The following is a 20,916-nucleotide window of genomic DNA, read 5'->3' on the forward strand; positions in this document are numbered from 1 at the left end:
GACTCACTCTGTTGCCCAGGCTGATCTTCTGTGCCACAGTTGTCCTCCCTCAGCCTCTTGTGCCCCACTGCCACCAATAGCATTACTTTTTTATTGCAAATTTCTCTCCTATCTCATTGATTTTGGTTCTTAATTGAATTGCCTCTTTCCACTTTTTTGAGTATATTTGTTGTTCTTTTAGTAATTTCTTTATGTGATTCATATTCCACATTCTTAAATCCATGCATTTAATGCCACCAGTTTTAACATGCTGTATTGTCATTACTGATAGTTTGAAATATTTTCTAATCCTGTGGATTTTGGTTTTTGACCCAAAAAAGAGATATTATTATTATATGTACTGTGTTTATATATTCATAGACAATATTATGTAAGTGTATTTTAGATTTCTAGTGTCTTTCTTGTTTTCCTGTTTCTCCTTTTACAGCAGTGGCTGTGTTTGTTTGGTTTGATGTTTGGTTGGGTTTTTTTGTTTTGTTTTGTTTTGTTTTTTTTGCTTGTTTTTAGTTGTTGTTGGACCTTTACTTTATTCATTTATTTTTATGTGGTGCTGAGAATTGAACCCAGTGCTAGGCAAGTACTCCGCCACTGAGCCACAGCACCAGCCTGGCTGTTCTCATTTTAAGGATGGATTATAACTTACAAATCTGATGACATATTTGTTATGTTTTGAAATTTTCTTTGATTTTCTGAATTAACTCTTTTTAGCAGGTTAAGTAGGGAACGTGAGATTAATTGTTCTGCTTATATAGATTGATGACTTCCATACTGTTGATTTCCTCCAATTGCCAGGTGATGTATGTGCACTCACATTTTAAAATTCAAGTCTGGATTGATTGTCATTGGTAGCTGATAGGAATTTCCTTAAACATTGCTAAGGTGGCCACTTGGGCAAAGCTCATTTCTGCAGGTAGTAATTGAGCACAGTGCTCGGCAAGTGGACCTCACCCAGCTGTAACATGGCTGAAGAAGTGCCCACGAGTAGACTTCCCTTAAGGTGTACATACTGGAAACCAGCTGGGAAACTGGGAACTCTGTCAATTTTAGATGCAGGGAAGGTGTCATCTGAAAGATGGTGTGCATTCAGGGATTTCTTTGCTTTTCTTAGTCAATTTTCTTTTTCCCCTATGTCCACTGGGACTTCCCAGAATTACCTAAGGCAATTCCCCCTTTCTTCTCTGACCCTGAGGGTAGCTTTCCATGGCAGACTCCCATCACTTTACACGACCTTGCTTGCCTACACCTGTGCTCTGGTAAGTGATGTATAGAGAGCAGGATAATTGTTCCTATTTGGCAGTCTTTAGACTACCATGGCCCACTGTTCACTCCCGCTTCCATGCCCAGTTCTTCCTAACTTGGCCCTGAGAGTTTGTCCTGTCCTCTAGTGGGAAAAGAACGCTCAAAATCTCTATTTAGTGGAGATTCCTTTGCTGTAGTGGCCAGAACATAGAGGCAGACCCAGGTCCCCCTTTTTTCCTAAATTCATTTTGCCTTTTTCTCCAATCCATATAGTCTCCTAAAAATTTCCTCAGCCACATTACACTACCATTTCTGTCTCTGATATTTGAAAAGCAGTTTGTTAAAATAATTTAACTTTTAAATACTATCATGAAGGACTGTATTCAGTGACTATATTCAGTCATTTTCATATAATTTCTTTCTCTTTAAGCATCACAAGTATTCCTTATCTGTTTCATGATGGAATAGAATTTTGGTTTCCATTTTCAGTGAACAGTCTCTGTCTTGTGGTAAAAATGAAAAAATTTAATTGTTTAAGGTTATAATTAATCATCCTATCTGCTTGAAAACTGTCAAAATAAATTACTTAGAACCAGGCCCAGTGACAGATACTTAAAATCCCAGCTATTCCCCAGGCTAAAGCATGAGGATCACAAGTTTAAAAGGCCATCCTGGGCATAAGATACCATCTCAAATAATAATAATAATAATTATTATTATTATTATTATTATTATTATTTAAAAAAAGAGCTGGCAAACATAGCCCAGAGGTAGGGCACTTGGCTAGCATGCCAAAAGCCCTGGGTTCAGCCCCAAGTTGTAAATCAATCAATCAATCAATCAATCACTTGTCCTTGGTGAGAGCTAGTCCAAGTAGATGTAAGGGATCAAGATATTTTTTATAAGCAAATTCTTCATACTAGAGAATTGTATTTTTTTCAAGAATTTTATCCTGGAGCTGGAGTTGTGGCTCAGTGGTCGAGCACTTCCCTGGCATGTGTGAGGCCTTGGGTTCGATCCTCAGCACCGCATATAAATAAATAAATTAATTAACAGATCAATTTAAAAATAAGAATTTTATCCCAGTAGGACCTGATTTCCTTTGCTGTAGTGGCCAGAACATAGAGGCAGACCCAAGTCCACATCCTGACCCCACCACTAACTCACTCCTGGACTCTAGCAGCCCAGTGGTTGGCACAGAGAGGTACCTTGGTAAATACTGGACAAGCGAACATGTAAAATTACTTAAATGTACAGGGCTTGGTTTCCTTATCTGTAAAATAGACATAAAAACGTGCTTACCTATGAATTACAGATAATTTATGTAAAACCTCTTGGCATATTGTAGGCATTCAGTTAGTGCTAGGTATAATAAAAGTGAATTGTGTACATAATCCTTTTATTAATATCAAGCAAGTTCTATAAATAAGTAGGAGTTTGCTGGGTTCAGGGGTCTGTGAGAAGAATTACCTGTGCAGTCCGGGTGCTTCAGATAGCATTTTGTTTTGTTTTTTCAGATTGAACTCAGGGGGTGCTCTACCACTGAGCTGCATCCCCAGCCCCTTTTATATTTTATTTTGAGACAGGGTGTCACCATATTGCCCAGACTGGCCTTGAACTTGGTGACCCTCCTGCCTCAGCCTCCCACATAGCTGGGATTATAGCATGCACCAACAGATTTGCTCATTTATTCCCCTCTTCATAGAAGCACTTGTAGATTGTTCCACAGTTTTGGGCTGGATTAGGACTTCAAGGGTGCGGGCACAGTCTTACAGACCATACAAACTAGTGCGACAATTGTCCACCATCCTGACACAACTGAAGCACACTCCTAAGGAATAAAGCAAATGTGAGGCACGTCTTGAGGAGGAGAATGTAGGAGCTGGCTTAGTGTGTGGAAAGGTCATGTAGACATGCTGGTGTCCTGGGTCAGCAGGAGCCTGGTGGTGCAGTAGAGAGGAGCTCTCTGCAGGCTGTGAAAGGTGAGGTAGGTTAGGGGAAGCGAAATCCCTTTGCAGGCCACCTTGGAAATGGCATGAACTTCATTTTGCTCTTTCTCAAAGACCTAGCCAATTAGTTCCTTGAATGAATATGCTAACATTCCAGAGTGGGTCAGACCCATTAGATAAGGTACAGGTTAGCAATATTTATACTTTGAGGTGTCTCCCTTGGCCTTTTCTTCTATCCAAAAATGAGAATTTGCACAAGTTAATCCAGATTTTATCAGATCACAGAGTATAAAAAAAGACCAGCTAATAGTTATAGACTTAGTTTTGTTTTTGGCAGTTTCAAATATGTTTTCTCTCCTCTGAGCAAAGGCAAGCCCCTTTGTGGTATTCCTCCTCCTTTCCCCTAAGGCTTCTCTCCTTAGTAAGAAGACCTTTCGTTCTGATTAGAAGCTTGTTGAAGGGTTGTGGAATTAATGCTTAAATCTCTCCTCTTTATTTCTAAAAAGTATTAAAGAAATATGTTAACCCCACCTAATTCAAGGTTGCCCACAATAGCACACAAGTTATGAGACTGTGTATCACAAAGAAGTGCTCTCCCTGTGCTGAGGATATGTGATCTTGGTTCTGCCTTTCCACCTGCCTGTCCTCCTTCCTTGCTTGCTTGCTTCCTTCCTTCTCTCTTTCCTTCCTTCCTTTCACCCTCTTTTTCTTGCTGTTGTGAATAGACAAGCTGTTTTGTTTCTGGTGGAAAATGAGCGTGTGCACTCTTTGTTTTAGAGCCTTCATTGTTTCCTCCAGTTTCTGGAATGTCTGCAGCAGTGGTCAGTTAGCACTTAGTGGTTGGGATTAAATGCAAGGCAACGGCTTTGATTCCATTGTCCCCTGCTTTATTTATTCTAATATGTGTACACTGATTGAAATTTCACTTTTTAAAATGTCATAATTTAGGAGTTCTCTCTTATTTAATATGATCCCAAGATGTAATTCTCTAAAGAAGGGGATGGCAAATTATTTTAATGCTTTTATTGTTTTTGTTTCTAGCTTATTCTACTAAGCTCAACAAATTTCCTGTATTTAATATTAATGATGACTTGAATGATCTGTGTACCAGTGCAGTAAGCCCAAACACTACCAAAGCCACGCGGTACGCCCTGAATGTGTGGCGATATTGGTGCATGACCAACGGGCTCAAAGATCATACGGATATCACCAAGGTAAGGGACTCTTGAGTTTACTGTCTTCCAGCCAACTTCACTGAGCTTCCAAGTGTCGGCCACTGTACTAAGCATTGTGGCAAACAGAGAACAGTTGCTTTCTAATGGGGAAACTTGGAAAGAACATAAACTACAAAGAAAAATATACACAATACAGAGCAGGATTTAGTACATGTTTTATGAATTTACAGAGAAGAAATGCCTGAAAATAAATACAGATAAATTAATTTCAGCTTGGTGAGAGTATATAGAGAGAATTGGTATTTAAGCCACATTTTGAGGGAGAGGTGGATTTCAATAGGATTAAACAAGGATGGGAGTTTTGTAGGTTGAATGGTGTGAGGAAGAGAAAAATTGAGACGGATCACCTGCCTACAGCAAAGACTTCATATATGGGTATAGTAGACTATAAACGATTGTGATAGCCCTTAAGTGCCATGCTGAAGGCCTAAACACTGGAAAATCACTGAAGTTTCTTTCTTGATTTTATTTTTGGTAAGGACAGATTGTATTTGAAAGAACTGTTGTAGGGTCTAACCATCAGGGCTGCAAGCATCTTAAGAATGAGACCAAAAGGAAAACATTAAAGTCATTTGAGGAAAGAACATAATGAAATGGTATTTGAGAGAGAAATTAATTGGAAAATGATATGTAAAAAGTTATTTAACCTCTTTGTGAAATTCTTAAAATCTTTTCTCTGAAATATTTCAGGTTTGTGAATGGCAGGATAAAATCTTGGACATGTGGTGACGGAGCAAAAACTACCGTGTTTTGATTTAGACATACTGATTCTGAATCAGATGTCCAGATAGATGTGTCCAGTAAACAGCTGGAACTGTGACGTTCAAAACCTGTTGGAGATGCTCAAGCTCCAAGTATAGATTTAAAGGTCTTGCAAATAGAGTCATAATTGAAGCCCAAGGGCAGGCAAGATCTCAGAGTTTGAGTAATGTACCAGGGGAATTATCAAGAGTTGAAATAGGAAACCCAGTTTTCTTTATCTGACAGCATTGAGCACTTGGTAGTGTGAGCTACCTTTCTCTTATACCTCAGGAAGGGAACATCCTCCAGGAGAAGAGAAGAGAGAAAAAGGTGAAAGAGGAACAGTAAGCACACATGAAAGAGGGTTCTTCCTGAGTGTGCATGTTGATAACATTGTTAAGGAAGGAAGAGTGGTAGATGAACTGAAGAATCCTTGATTAAGGCGAGGACCCTGAAAGGGTTCTAAAGAGGGTCCATGTCAGTAGCATACCCTGGATCCTAGCAGAGTTAAAGGCTAATAATCTCTCAAGGGATCCATACAAAACCTATAGGTATTGGGTCTTTTTACAGATTAATTGGGGTTTTTACAGGTTTAAATATGTGCATGTTTTTAAAATTCACCAGTCATTCAGGAAATAAATGATGAATGATGATGAGTAAAAACAGCAAACAGATTGAGATACCAGAGACTTCAGTGAGTAAATTATAGTTTAACTATGTATGAAATTTTTATGCAAATAACAGAAAGCATAAAATATTCAACAACATACCAATCAAAATGATCCAGCAAATTTGAAAATAACTTGAAATTTATACTCTGGCCATGAGAAAAAAGCATCCAAAATTAACCTCCTGTTTTAACAACTAGAAAACTAGATACAATACATGAAATAATTCTTTTCAAACAGTATAGATAGCACAGGATGTGATCCTTAAAACAGAGGAAACAATTGAAAGAAGAGCCATTATCTCTGAGACTAAATTAGAGTTTGAGGAAGCTGAGGACATGAGTACACTAGCAAGAAATGTCAACTCACTGGAAAAAACTGATAAAATATAAACTGTGTAAATTTCATAATTTCTAGTATCCATTCAGATTTGACATAAACATAGGAACATCTGATCTATTCCCAGGAGAAAAGTCAACTAAGTCTTTTACTTCTAGCCAATTGTGAGGGCCAGATTTACCTTCTTGCTTTTAACAACAAAAAAACTAACAAAAATATAAAAATAAAACATGATGTTTTTCAAGGAACTTTATAGCATTTTGTATAGCAAGCACAGAATGACAGTGATCTCAGAGAGACAGGAAAGAAACAAGGTTATTCCTATGAGTGCCCCAGTTTTCTGACTTCAAAGATTAACAAGTCTGTGGTGCATGGAGGGAAATTCAAACGGAGCCCAACAGACTCACTGAGTTGAAAAAATGGAGCCGAGAGTCCAGGGAGACCAAGGTGGCTAGAGTTGTCATGACAGAACTCAAAAGTAGAGGGGTTAACAGAGAGAAAACCCAAGATATTTAAAGATGATCTCATCAAATATTTAGCTGAATACTATCAGCATGTGCATGTGAGGAGACCACTTGATACTCGCAAAGAACTATCTGAAAGGATCAGTAACAGCACCTGGCACACAGAATTGGAAGCAGTATGGTTCACCAGCCAGACTGAAAAATCCCTCAGGATGCATGGAGGAGAATACTCAGTAGGTGTGAGGATACTCAGTAGTATACATTTGTATATATGATATGAGGTAGGGATCCAACTTAAATTTTCTACATGGGATATCCCAATATCCCAGCACCATTTATTGAAATGATTATTATTTCTCCATTGAGTTATTTTGCCTTCTCCCCTTGTTGAAATCAATTGACCATAGATGGGAGAGCTTATGTCTGGATTCTTAACTCTATATGTGATGTCAGCAGCCCAGAGTCTTGATTTTTATAGCTTTGAGTATTAAGTTTTGAACTTGGGAGGGGTGAGTTCTCCATCTTTGTTCTTTTCTAAGATTGTTTTGACTAATCTTGGTCACTTTTATTTTCATATGAATTTTAGAATCAGCTTCTATTTATGCAACAAAGGCAGCTGGGATTTTGATAGGGATTATGTTAAATCTGTAGGTAATGTATTGGATTATTGCCATTTTAATAGTATTAAATCTTTTAATCCACAAACACAAGTCATCTTTTTTTTTTATTATTTTTGTTTGAAGCAGTGAAGAAAAACTTAAGATCTTTCTGCGTAGCACCACTTATTTAGGAACTCTCCTGCAGTCAACATGGTTACAGCAGAAGCCATCACATTAAGTATAGTGGAACACCTTCTCATGAGTTGTTGGGTTAAGAGTGGGTTGAGTAGAATCCTTTCAGATTTTTTTTTTCCATACTGAAAATAAGAGCTGGTCTCTTTCTAAACCTGCTGGTCTCTTTCTAAAACCTGAGGAGTGTTAATGGGCTATCTTTATAGCTATATGAAGAAGGCCAGTCTTTAAGAGAAGCAGTGATGAGAGAGAGTCCTGATAAACTTGGAGTCTACTTTAATACTGATATCCCTCTTTGGCTAGGCTTGTTCAAGTTTGATATTTCTCTTGCACCAAAAGAGTCCCAATTAATATAAAGAGAGGTTATATCATTATATCATCTTTATGATAGGGAGTTCTGAATGACAATATAAACATCTGAAAGTAACTGAACTTGAGTATAATGGTCATTAGGAAAGTATTTTTAACTGATTATTGATAGTATATAAGAAAACTATTCTTTTATTTTGTATACAGTTGCCCTACTCTTTCCAATAGCTGTTGAACTGAATCTGAGTTTCCTAGACTAACAGATTATCAGAAAATAATTATATTTTGTCATTTTCCCTTCCTGTATACTGTGTGTGTGTGTGTGTGTGTGTGTGTGTGTGTGTGTATAAGAGAGAAGGCAGGGTTAGGTAGGTAGGTAGACATAGATATTTATTTTTCTTGTCTTACCTGGTTGCCTGGAACTTCCAGGAATGTGTTGTATAAGAACAATAATATTCAATATTCAGTATGCTTATCCTACCTCTATTATTTTTTCTTTTTTTTTTAAATTGGGACACTTAACCAATGAGCTAAGTGTCCAGCCTTTGAACTTGCAATTTTCCTGCCTCACTTTCCTGAATTGCTGGCATTATAGTCATGCACTATTGCACCTAGCTCATCCTGCCTGTAACTTTCTGAGAAAGATTTTAATGTTTTCATTGTGGGTATGATTTTTATAGTTCTTGTCTGTAAATTACTCTTCATTATAATAAGAGGGTTTTTTCCCTTCTAATCTCAATTTATTTTTTTAAATATGAAATGGATATCACATTTGTTCAAATAAATTTTCAATATCAAGTTCATGTTACCTTTCTTCATAATGTATGAATGTCGATTCTATTAAAATATTTTAACATTAAATCATCCTTACACTTTAATCATTCCCTTCTGTTTTGATGAGTATTTCCATGCTGTAGTCATTCATATATATTTCTTTCTTTCTTTTTTTTTAGTTGTTGATGGACCTTTATTTTATTCATTTATTTATGTGCAGTGCTGAGAATCGAACCCAGTGCCTCATACATGCTAGGCAAGCACTCCACCACTGAACCACAATCCCAGCCCATCCATGCTATGGTCTTGACTGTGACTTGATAATACAGTCAGTCCTTGTTATAAGATGCCATATTACCTGGAACTTGTGCATATCAGCCATTCCTCACTTTGTATGGTACCAGTGTACGCACATTATATTTGACATGTTAATATGCAAAATGAGAGTTGCAGTATTTTACTTAGGAAATTTTACATTTATATTCATATGCTTTGTTTGTTTTTGTTTTTTGTATATACTATAGATCGAATTTGAGTTAGAAACAAAATGAAGAACACATCTTTTTCATGTGCCCCAAAACTTTTTAAATTCAAAGGACTTGGGAGTAAGCTCAGTTGTAGAGTAGGAAGTAAGCACATGCAAGACTCTGGGTTCAATCACCAGCACCACAAAAATAACAATAAAATATTAAATAAAGACAAAAGAAAAGACTCCATAAAGTCATCTCTTTCGGAGTAGCATACATTTTTCAAAATCATTTCAGTCCCTTCTCTTTTTTGGAGTTATTTAGATCTTTTACCTCTGATTGAATCGTATGAATTTTGTAATCCATATTTTGCTAGAAAATTGTTTGGATTATGTAGATTTTTCAAATTAAGAAATATGTGATATTCTTTCATATTCTTTACTTTATTCATTCCATAGTCTCTTTCCTAATATTGCTTAAATGTATACTTCCTTTCTGCTTCTTTTCCCCTGTCTATGCTAGAAGTTGTTTTTTTGTTGTTGTTGTTGTTCTTTTTAGATAAACATGGTAGTAGAATGAATTTGACATATTACACATTCTCAGAGTATGACTTCCCATTCTTGTGGTTGTACATGATGTGGCATTTTACTGATCGTGTATTCATATATGAATATAGGAAAGTTATATCCTGTTCATTCTACTGTCTTTCCTATTTCCATTCCCCTCCCTTCCCTTTATTCTCCTTTGTCTAATCCAACGAGCTTCTATTCTTCCCTCCCCTGCTTATTATGTATTAGTATCCGCATATCAGAGAGAGCGTTCGGCCTTTGGTTTTTCTGCTAGAAGTTTGGCAACTTTATAAAAATATTTTTTTCAAAGATGACATTTTTTTTTCTTTTTTTTAACCTATCCTAATTTTATCTTTCCTACTTAATTAAGTTATTTTTATTTATGTTGGCTTACTCTACTATTTTTTAATTTGGTTTACTTTTTCTAGTTCTTGGAACTAAATAATGAATTTGCTCATTGAGAATAAGGTTTTCTAAGAAAGTCATTCAAAATCATGATGTTACTGGAGTATATTTAATAATATCATACATTTTGACATGTAATATCTTTAGTTGAGTTCATTTTTTTTAAACTAAAGCCTTTTTTTTTTTAAAGATTCTTTTTTTAGTTGTCAATGAACCTTTATTTTATTTATTGATACATGGTGCTGAGAATTGAACCCGGTGCCCCACACGTGCTAGGCAAGCGCTCTGCCAGTGAGCCACAACCTCAGCCCTAGTTGGGTTCATTTTTAATGCATAATTCACCTTTTATTTTCTCTTTGACCCAGACACAAGGGCTATTAGAAAAATGTTAACTCTGTACAATTTTACTCATTAAAAATTTTCTGTTTGGACTTTTTTTTTCCCTAAAGAATTTAACATTTATTTATTTATTTTTTTTTGTTTTGTTTTGTTTTTTTATGTGGTACTGAGGATCAAACCCAGTGCCTCGCCCACGTTAGGCAAGCGCTCTACCACTGAGCCACAACCCCAGCCCTTGTTTGGAGTTTTTTTGTCCCAAGGAATGTATGTTTCAGTCTGACCTGATGATAAACAAGGTTTCTTTTTTTCTTTATATAGTTCCCTCTTGAAAATAAAGCTTTCTTGCTAGACAAGCTTTCTTCTCTCCCCACAGTACTAAAATAAGAAGCCCACTCTATCACTATAGCCATTATGATTTTCCTATCTTTTAACACTATTGATATTGAGACCCTGTGGAGTATTAAGCAAGAGATATTTCAGTTCCTATTCAGATAAATCAAGGAGTGGAAAATCAAGGAGCATTAACTTGTGACCCAAAATGGCCATGTCAGTTGTCTTCCCGACAGCACTGCATTTCTGCGCACACAGCATAACCAAGTATGTGCGTAGATATCAAGGAAGTTAATGCTGGAGTGATTTGGAGCTTTAGTTCAGGAATCCCTCAGAAAAAATGACTAAGTTTTAGTAAAGGGGAAGGAAGAAAATGATTTGCAGCAAAGAGCTAAAAGTACCTTTTAGGAATAGAAAAAGTTCCTAAAGGCCGATAATAACAATGGTTTATATGTATGTATGTACTTGCAGACATAGGTGTGTATGTGTATGTTTATTACTATTTACAAACCTTTTCATGGTCCGTTACTTTAAGCATTACTGCAGTCCTTTGTGGTGGTCTCCGTTGTTTTGCCCTATTCTGCAGATGGAAACACTGAGGTTCAAAGAGATTAGAGAGCCAGATATGGAACTCCGATCTTCTAACTTGAAATTCACTGTTCTTTCTACCATGTCATGCTTAGGGTCAGCCCTCTAGTGGCCACAGTGTGTCCTGGGCATAGTAGAGCTCCCACTGAGGATTAGAAGGGAGGAAGGGTCCGGCTGTTTGGGTGTCCTCCGTGAGTAACCTCAGTGTTTGTCTCATTTGAGATCCCTGCAGTGAAGTTGAATGAGCTGCTGGAGAACTTTTACGTCACTGTCAAGAAGAGTGATGGCTCAGACTTCCTGGCTACCTCACTCCATGCCATTCGCCGGGGCCTGGACCGCATCCTGAAGAATGCAGGTGTGGGCTTTTCCATCACCAGCAGCACCTTCAGCTCTTCTACCAAGAAGCTCAAGGAGAAGCTGTGGGTGCTGAGTAAGGCGGGGATGTCGGGTGCCCGCTCTCGAAATATTGTCTACTTCTCCCTTTCTGATGAGGAGGAGATGTGGCAGGCAGGGTGTCTGGGGGACGACAGCCCCATCACTCTCCTGTCCACTGTGGTCAAGTACAACAGCCAGTACCTGAACATGCGGACGCTGCAGGAGCATGCAGATCTGATGTACGGTGACATAGAGCTGCTCAAAGACCCACAAAACCAGCCCTACTTTGCCCGGACAGACAGTGTCAAGCGGGAGAGTCGGAGTGGATCCACTAGAGTGTGTCATGGGAAGATCTACCATGAACATTCCAGAGGACACAAGCAGTGCCCTTACTGCCTCCTCTACAAGTACATGTACATCCACCGGCCGCCCACCCAAATGGAGGCCAAGTCCCCCTTCTACCTTACTGCCAGGAAGGAAGCCACAGACATGGGCAGTGTGTGGTATGAGGAGCAGAGGATGGGACTGCGTTCTCTTCGAGGAATTGTCCCAAACTTAGCCAAGAAAGTCAAGCTGGAAAACTGTGAGAACTTCACCTTCGTCTCATTTACTCAGGTCTCCAGGAAACTTGGCTCCCACAGCTGCTGCCAGTGAGCCTGGGTCCCGGCCACTGCCCTACGCCCCCTTGTAGGTGAGAGCTCCCCCAGGTGGCCAAGCCAGAGTCAGCAGCAACCCAGAGCTCTAAGGAGGCAGCTGCTGACCCTGTGTAACTCCAGGCTTAGACTGGTCTCCATCAGTGTGGCCTGCTAGTCCTCTGACTTGGAGTTTTCTTTTGAATGAAAGTAGATAAAAATCTGAATAATTTGGATGTGTTATCCAAATGTGTGTTACCTTTGTTAAATTGTAAAACACAGTGTATAATTGCTATATATGAGAATGAGGAAATTCATATTATCTAGTGCCTTTTTAGCACAGGTTTTCTGGAAAAAAAGAGAAAAAGAAAAAAAAAGGATACTGATTAAATAGTTATTAAAAAAAAAATCCCAGTAGCCCAGTAGCTTTAGATTGTTAGGAAGACTATACACTTTGTTGAATTACACTCACAGTAAGGAATTAGAAAGAGAGAGACAGACACATTAGAGAAAAATTGCTCCTGACACTCCTTTATATTTTGTTGGTGGATAACTTGGTTGTGTAAAGCAGGCAGCCTTGCTAGAGAAAACTCTAGAGTGCCTGCCAGGGAGGCGGGGGCTGCTCTATGTGGTGAAAGGATCGATCTCTGCTGTCAAGGTAGACAATTTTATGAAAAGAAGATTAATGCACCAAAAGGGTGTTTGTAAGAACAAGGTTTTCAGTGAACTAGATGGTTCATACCTTGAGGGAATTTCTAGTAGTGAAAGAAAATGACTTAGAAAAGCCACCTGTGATCAAAATGTGAAAACCTCCTGACGCAGAAGTGCCTATGTCTTAGTTCTCAGCACTACATGAGAGTGTTTTTTTGTGTGAACATATTTAGTGTTTTTTAACCCCTTCTTCTTATCATACAGTTGTTCTGTCAGCATATAGCACTGGATTTGTAAACAACTAACAGTAACATTCAGGCCCACCTAGGAAAATTCAACAAAACAAGCTGCAAAGGAAACAAATCCCCAAATGTGTTTACTAAGAGGTTTGAGATATTTTTTATCCAAGTATGACTTTTTCAGCCACAATGTCATCATTTTAGGTTGGCACCAATGCTCGCGACACTATAATTTAAGAAACCTACAAGGTAAGCAAACCCAACAGAAAAGATGTAGTGGTAAAATCAGAGCATAATGATAGGTTATTAATGCAGTTTGAAACCATTTCACTCAGGTCCAATTCAGCCTGACTACATATTATTTAAATATCAGAAATTTCTAACAATTATTCTGAATGCAACTAGAATTGAAAAAGGAACCCAAAGAGTGCTAATTGATAATAATATTAAGTTCTAGGTATCTTTATTTGTATTCAAGTAAAGACTGCTCTAACTTTATACCTTTATGTTCCTGTGTATGCTTTCTAATTCCAAATTAAAATTCCAACACAAATTCATTTTGTAGGAGTCTTAAAATCCTATTTCTTTTTAAAGCATTATCTTAGTATTTATTTTAATTGTTTTTAAAATCATTCATTGGTCATTAAAATATGTGATACTTTACCAGAGAAGACTCAACCAATGCTGCCTTAAGGTCTAAAGTTGTTCCCTTTGTAATTAGTGCACATTTATAATTTGTTTACTAGTTTATCTTTCCTGAGATTAGTTTTGGTGTATCTTCATCTGTATATAAATAACAGGTAATAGTTAATAATCACTGTTAAAACTTGATATTACATACTGTTCTGTCGTGGTTTCTTATAGTGATTTTAGAGTTTTAATTAAGAAGAAATAGACACAAAACATTAGGAATGGTTTCCTTTCATTTGCTAAACACCCAAAGGATATTTTGTTGGTGGAAAGCAAATGGTCATTTTCTTGTCAGTTTTGCATTTAAACTGAAGTTTAACCTATGTGAAATTTCGGCAGAGCCTGCAGCCCAATTAAATAAAGCCTCCATTTTTATTTCAAATAGATTCAAGAAGAAATTGCCATTAGGAATCACTGGGATCTTTTCAGATTTTAACATTTCCAAAAGTAGCAATAACTGAGCCAGCAGTTGTAATTGTCCTGTTTGTAGCTGTCTGTCAGCTCAATAACCATCTCTTCCTCAGATATGCTGTCTATCACTTATTTGATGTATTAAAAATCCCCAGAGTTCTGAAGTGAAGGATTATAATAAAAAGTCAGGAGGGCAGATCTTCAGTGACAGCTGATGGATTGAAAGGCCTGTCTCAGCATCACCTGTCTCCCTGGGGAGTGGGTGTGAGGAAGAAAGCACATCCACCTGTTGCTACCAGGTGCCACCCACTGTTCGAGGTACTTTCCCTGTTGTGTATTTGTGTGTGTGTGTGTGTGTATACACGCTTCAGATTTGCATGTGGTAAAGCCTGGCAAGCCTGCTAACTTGGCAAAGCACCTATCCATGCATATGTCCATGCCTGTCCTCAGGGGACCTTCAGGGGCTAGGAGAGCTTATTTTAGCTGTTCAGCTGAGGCAGTTTGACTGTCTTTCCAGTTGGCTCTCTACCATTCCCCCTGAATACCTTGATTTTCTGCTCTTGACCTAGGCAGAAAGAAAGATTCCAAGAGGAGTGGGAGGTTAAGACATTTTCTCCACTTTGGGGTTTTTGTACCCTCCAGCTGGAATAAATGTCAAGAACTTGCAAGTGTGCCTAGATACAAATTGCCTCTGTCCCTGCGTGGGGAATGGAGGTACGGTAGGAGAGGACCTGTGGAGACTTAGGGAGAGCCTACACCTGTGGCACCTTCTGTGTCTGCTCCAAAAGGAGCTCTGGGTACCACATTCCCAGAATGCAGTAGGCCTTCCTGCTAGGAGCATAGATTGGTAGAGATGATAGGGTGTCACTTGATGGGTAAGATCTGATTAAACATGAAGAATTCAACACAGACATCATAAGCATGCAGTGTCACTTTTTTAGTTACAACTTTTTACAATAATTAATATTTTCCAGCTCATCTGCATTAGGCCACTTACTTCTTTCATTATGGAGATTCTTTCTTTCTTAAACTGCTAAACTTGGAAGAGGAAATCAAACCCAGTAATCTGGTCAAGTTAATGCATTTATGCCCATGAATTCTACCTCCACACAACCAAGCCCTGATACCTCACATATAAGCAAAAACAAGGAAGAACAGAGATGCCTTAAGAGGCTTTATGAAAAGTTTTTCCATTGTTTTGTGTGTTTGCAAAAAAAAAAAAAAAAAAAAAGGAATATTATGGAAGTAATCTAACCAAAGCTGTGGAAAAAAAAAAAAAATGGTCTCCTTGGTCATGTGGCATTGTCCAGCTTTCCTTGGATTGTATTCATTAGTCTGCCCTAACTGATAAATGGTGTTTGAAGAAATGTGAAACTCTGTTATTCTCATTTTTATTTTAATTCAGTTCTTATTGAAAGCATCAAGCATGTTCATAGACACAGTGATTAACATAATCTAAATGAAGTATTATTTATGTAGAAACTGAAGCTTCTTGATGAAGTTGAAAGATTACTGGGAGCTGCTTGACTGCTTCATTTAGGCAAATTCTGGTGTCACTGTCCTTAGCTCTGAAGTGCGATCAGTGGAATGAATCATCTCCACAGTGAACAATGTTACCCTCTAAGAAGCAGAATGTTGATTAATTTTCTCAGTTTAGGTTAATACTAGCCACATTGTTATTACTTAATAAACAGCATTTAAAAATTTATCCTTATCAAATATGCAACACTTTGTTGCTTTCATGAGATATGGATTGCTAAATAATTTTGAGCTAGTAAGCAGTTAACTTAAGGTATCAGTGAATGTAAACAGTGAAGATTTTGAAAAAGAGTTACTTCCTTTTCTCTAAATGCCCTTCAAGTTGCAGCCCATACACATTTAGAAGTTAAAAGCTCCAAATAGAATGTATTCAAAGTTTCAAAGTTGTATAAATAGTTTTTACTTTGGGGTGAATTTTTAATGCTGTGTGCTAAAATATTCAGTTATTTAGTCAGTGTTTGTAGGTAAAGATCTTTGTTGTATTTTCCCATGAAAATGAATCAATTAAAAGATGAGGCAGGTGGATTGGTGACCTACACTCCACTCTCTTTCTGAGAGCAAGCCACGAGGAATGATGATTAAACTAACATACCTGGAAGATTCTATATCTGATGTCACCAGATTTCCCAGAACTCCCCTTTGAGGAAGGCTCCCATCCTTGGAGCAAGCTTTGCCTGGTATTATGATCATGTACTTCTAGTTTTGTTTATAGTCCAAGAATGCAAAGACATTCCCCATGTTTCATTGTTGATCAGAATCAGATTGTTAAATTAAAGCATTTTATTAATGATCTAATGCAGCAAATATGGAAACTAACCATTTCAGGAAATATGACCAAAAACTTGTTGGATAATCTGTGGGTGCATAGTAGTTCATTATTATTAATAGTGATTTGATAACCCCTCCCCCATTGAGAGGAGAACAAGCTTCTAAATATTTTATAGTCAGTATAACTGGTTGATTAATTTGCACTTAACTGTGCTTATTGTTACGTCTACTGATTTATTAAAAGCTTCTAGGGCTGGGATTGTGGCTCAGCGGTACAGCGCTTGCCTAGCACGGGCGGGACCGGGTTCGATCCTCAGTACCACATAAAAATAAAGGCATTGTGTTGTGTCCATCTACACCTAAAAAAAAATTAATATTTTTTTTTTAAAAAGCTTCTAGAAGAATCCAGAAACTGCATCAATCAGTTAAAACATGGCTATTTAGTGAACTAAGCAACATTGCTATTTCACAGAAATATCTGCACAAAAAAATGAAATTGTTATTTGGCTCTTGTCTAGACAATGCCAGAAAATCTAGATTTTTAAAAATATAGACAATATAATTTTTTTCTATGTTTTTGTCACTGTTTTAAATTGAGAAATGGCATTTATTTAACTTCATTATTATACACTAATGGGTATTAAAATCAGTAATTCTGAAAAAAAGCTTCTAGAAGTTTCAGATCTATCACTGTGCTAAGGGTTTTCTCACAGCTGCCTCATATTTTCATAATAGTTCTGCAAAGTGCATTTAATTATTCCATTTTGCTTATTAAGAAACAAGGACTCAGAAAAGTTAAACTTCCCACAGCAGTACAGAGCTAGCAAGTTGAAGAACTTAAATTTAAAGGCAGATCTTCTGACTCCAAATCCAAAACTCAGTCTATAAGAAAAAGCTGCCTACTTTAAGCCCATAGAGGTCCATTTAACTTTTTAAAAAAAGTTTTCATTTGTTTGGGAAATATCCCCCTCCTCAAGCCTTACTGTGTTAACAGTTTATCTATCCTATCTTACTAATTCATTCGTCACTTCGTACCATTTAATAATTCCCGAAAAGCCTAATGGTTTTCAATGAATGAATATAACACTTGTGCCTACCAAGAACCTTCTGTCCTTACCCATTATATAATTTATATTTACTGTTATCACCTTAAAGGGTAGATGTTTAGGCCATTTGCTTTATTAACAGTTAGTTTATAAACTGCACCTGTTTTTGACATGGGAACCACTGCTTAAAATGTAAAGAAATTCCTAATCTGTATCACAATTACTTGCTCAGGTGTTTTACTTTTGCTTTTTAATTTTTGTGTCAGGATTTATATAGTGTTTAGACTAAAGCACTCTTAGAGCAAAATATACTTATTTAGTCATTTATTTTCTAATATTTATCAAGTCATATTTATTTTTTATTTTGAGACTTAAAAGACAACATGTTACAGGTGACTTTAAGGTCATCTAGCCAAATTCCTTCATTTTACCCATAAGGAAATTAAAGCCCAGAGATAGAAAGAGCCCATCCAAGTCAAGCCAGACCTTAAGTAGTAGGTTCAGGACTAGAAAACTGGTCCAGAACTCTTTCTTTCATATCATAGCTGAGAAGACTGGGATTTTAAAAAATTAATTAGTAGAATTGCATCTGGCATAATGACATCAGTGAGCTGCTCTCACCATGTCAGAAGACATGAAGACACATATGAAGAACAAATCTCAACTTGACCATCTAGAAGTAGCTGGTACAATTTATGAGGCATACAGAGGGGGACTGTGGTAAAACCTTCCAGGTCATAGCGAAGTTGAAAATCTGAAAGCTATATAGTGTTTGACCTCTTTCCCCACCATATCTATCTCCTTATTCAGTCTCTGAACCTCATACCCAGTGCTACACCATGAAGAGGAGGTTCTAGATCCCATAGATCCTACCCTCTTCCTTTTCCCAACACATCTCCTCTTCATTCAGCCCTGGACTCCAAATCCTAGGGCTAAAACATGAGCAGAAAGCAGAGAGGGACTAGAAGACACAGTATATTCTGAGAATAAAGCCCATCAGGTGAAGGCCTAAACAGTAAAAGCCTGGGTAGCACAGCATGCAAGTATTTTGATTTTTCATATATAACATTGGCTTGGAGATTAAAAAACAAAACAAAAAAACCCAGACAATAGAAAGGACAAGAAGGCTATTTCATTGGGAAAGTGGTAAATGGGAAATTGGACCTAGAAATATGGACTCACCTTACCTTACCATCAACCTGGGATTTGACTGAAAAAGGGAGTTGACAAGTGGGCAGAGTCTGTGAAGAAAGAACCACATATAAAGATTAGCAGTGAGTTTAAAAAGGTGAAATGAGGCATATAAAAAAGTAAGACAGCCAAGTGCACTGGCACATGCCCATAATTCGAGTGACTCAGGACACTGAGGCACGAGGACTATAGTTTGAGGCCAGCCTCAGCAATTTAACAAGACCCTGTGTCAAAATTTAAAAATACACAGGACTGGGAATGTGGCTCAGTGGGAAAGCACTCTTGGGATCAATGCCCAGGACAAAAAAAAAAGTGACAGAACCAAAGAAAATGAGCAGCTTCCAGAACATTCTTGAAAATTGAATGCTGAAATGAGGGAGCAAGAAAATGTTAGGATTCTCTTTGTCCTAACTGAAAACAAGATTTGCTTCTATGCAACAATAGTAAGTTTTTACATGAGAACGAGTTATGAGAAAAAGGTAAAAGAACTAAAATGGAGCAGTGGTGTGTACCTGTAATCCCAGCAGCTTGGGAGGCTGAGGCAGTAGGATGTGAGTTCAAACCCAGCCTCAGCAAAAGTGAGGTGCTAAGCAACTCAGTGAGGCCCTGTCTCTAGATAAAATACAAAACAGTGCTGGGGATGTGGCTCAGTGGCTGAGTGCCCCTGAGTTCAGTCTCTAGTACCCCCCCAAAAGATGGAAAAGACTCACTGCACTTTCAGCCTCCCTCCACCCCCAAAAACGTGAAAAAGAGATCAGTAATTAAGGTCTTCTTGGCAAAAATGTTAAACTCCCACAGAAAGTGAAAAATTCTTCTGGCATCAAAGAGAAAGAGCAACAGGTTGCTTATAAGAAAACCAGGGCATCTGGAATCAGACTTCTCAGTAGCACCGAATGCCAGGAAACAATTTTGAGGGGAAAAAAATTGCATCATGTACTATTCATATAAAGATAATGAATGATACTGCAACCTACAAAGCCTGGTTTGGAAAAAAAACCCAAAAAACAATATTCTCTTAGTATCATAATCTCAAGGGACTCCGGAGTTAAACATCAGGTCACTACCCCCTAGAAGAAGGGCAAGTGTGCCTTTAAATGGAAAATACTGCTGGAAGCAACATATCTAAAAGTGCCCCAATCCTCACATGAATGAATTAGATTAATACAAGATGTACCTAAAAATAGTTTCAATAGTACAGCATTATTTCTTCATTTTTATGACTGAAATTATGCATAATTACATTATAAATAGAAAATTCAGATATGCCTTTTTTTCTCAATTTTCCCTGTGACCAATTTAAAAAAAAAGAAAGGGGGTGGGGAACGCTCTTACTGTGAAATAATATTGTGTCTGCTGCTTCCAAGTGAGTCGAGTCCAGAAGTCCCTACCTCTGTCCTGGGGTCTGAGAGTCTAGATGTGAGATGGTTGACTCCATCCCATGTGCTGTTACACTTGCCTCAAACTCAGAACTTGTTGAGTTTGGATCTGGAATATCCCCTAAAGGCTTATGGGTTGAAGGCTTGGTCTCCAGTTGGCACTACTGGGATATGGCGGAAATTTCAGGAGGTAGGCCCTGTTAGAAGTAGGTTCCCTGTGGGTGTGACCGTGAAGCTCTGTCTGCATCCTGGCTGCCAGGAGGTGAGCAGCCTTACTCCTCCAGGCCCTGGTTCCACCATTATGATTCTGCGCTGGCCACAGGGTTACAAGCAATGGAGCCAGCAGACCATGAACTGAGACTGTGAGCAAAAATAGATATTTCCTCCTCTAAGCTGGTTTTCTCAGATATTTTGTCATAGCAAGGGAAAGCTAACAGAGAACTAACAACAAGTACAGAATTAAACAAATGCAGGATATATGTCCTTTAAACAGCAATCCGGAGGGGCTGGGGATGTAGCTCAGTTGGTAGAGTGCTTGTCTTGCATGCAAAATGCCCTGGGTTCAATCCCCAGCACCACCTAAATAAATAAATAAAAGCAATTAGGAAAAAGGAAGCTTTTTTCAGAATGCAAATACAAGAAAAGTTCAATTTTAAATGTAGGTAGCTAACCAGGGCAGTGAGGTGCTTTTCTTAGCTGTACTTGAAATTTTACGAAATTCAAATATTAAGGGCTGGGGATATAGCTCATGGTATAGTGCTTCATGCAGAAGGCCCTGGTTTTAATCCCCC

At 37.9% G+C, this 20,916-nt stretch overlaps 1 protein-coding gene and 1 non-coding gene across 2 annotated transcripts in view; both read left to right on the forward strand.

The window, feature by feature from the left end:
* Kiaa1958 (KIAA1958 ortholog) overlaps positions 1–12,623 on the forward strand; it is a 139,645-nt gene extending 127,022 nt beyond the window's left edge. The window contains exons 4-5 of the mRNA XM_027943035.2: positions 4,230–4,402; positions 11,430–12,623. Of these exons, the coding sequence (XP_027798836.1) occupies positions 4,230–4,402; positions 11,430–12,236 (980 nt within the window). The 3' untranslated portion in view covers positions 12,237–12,623. The remainder of the gene's footprint in view (positions 1–4,229; positions 4,403–11,429) is intronic.
* Positions 12,624–20,633: 8,010 nt separating this feature from the next.
* On the forward strand, positions 20,634–20,706 carry Trnaa-ugc (transfer RNA alanine (anticodon UGC)). The gene has a single exon. It is a non-coding gene; the product is annotated as a tRNA-Ala (tRNA).
* Positions 20,707–20,916: the final 210 nt, after the last annotated feature.

This window comes from Marmota flaviventris, chromosome 13 (assembly GCF_047511675.1).
Source record: "Marmota flaviventris isolate mMarFla1 chromosome 13, mMarFla1.hap1, whole genome shotgun sequence".
NCBI lineage: Eukaryota > Metazoa > Chordata > Mammalia > Rodentia > Sciuridae > Marmota > Marmota flaviventris.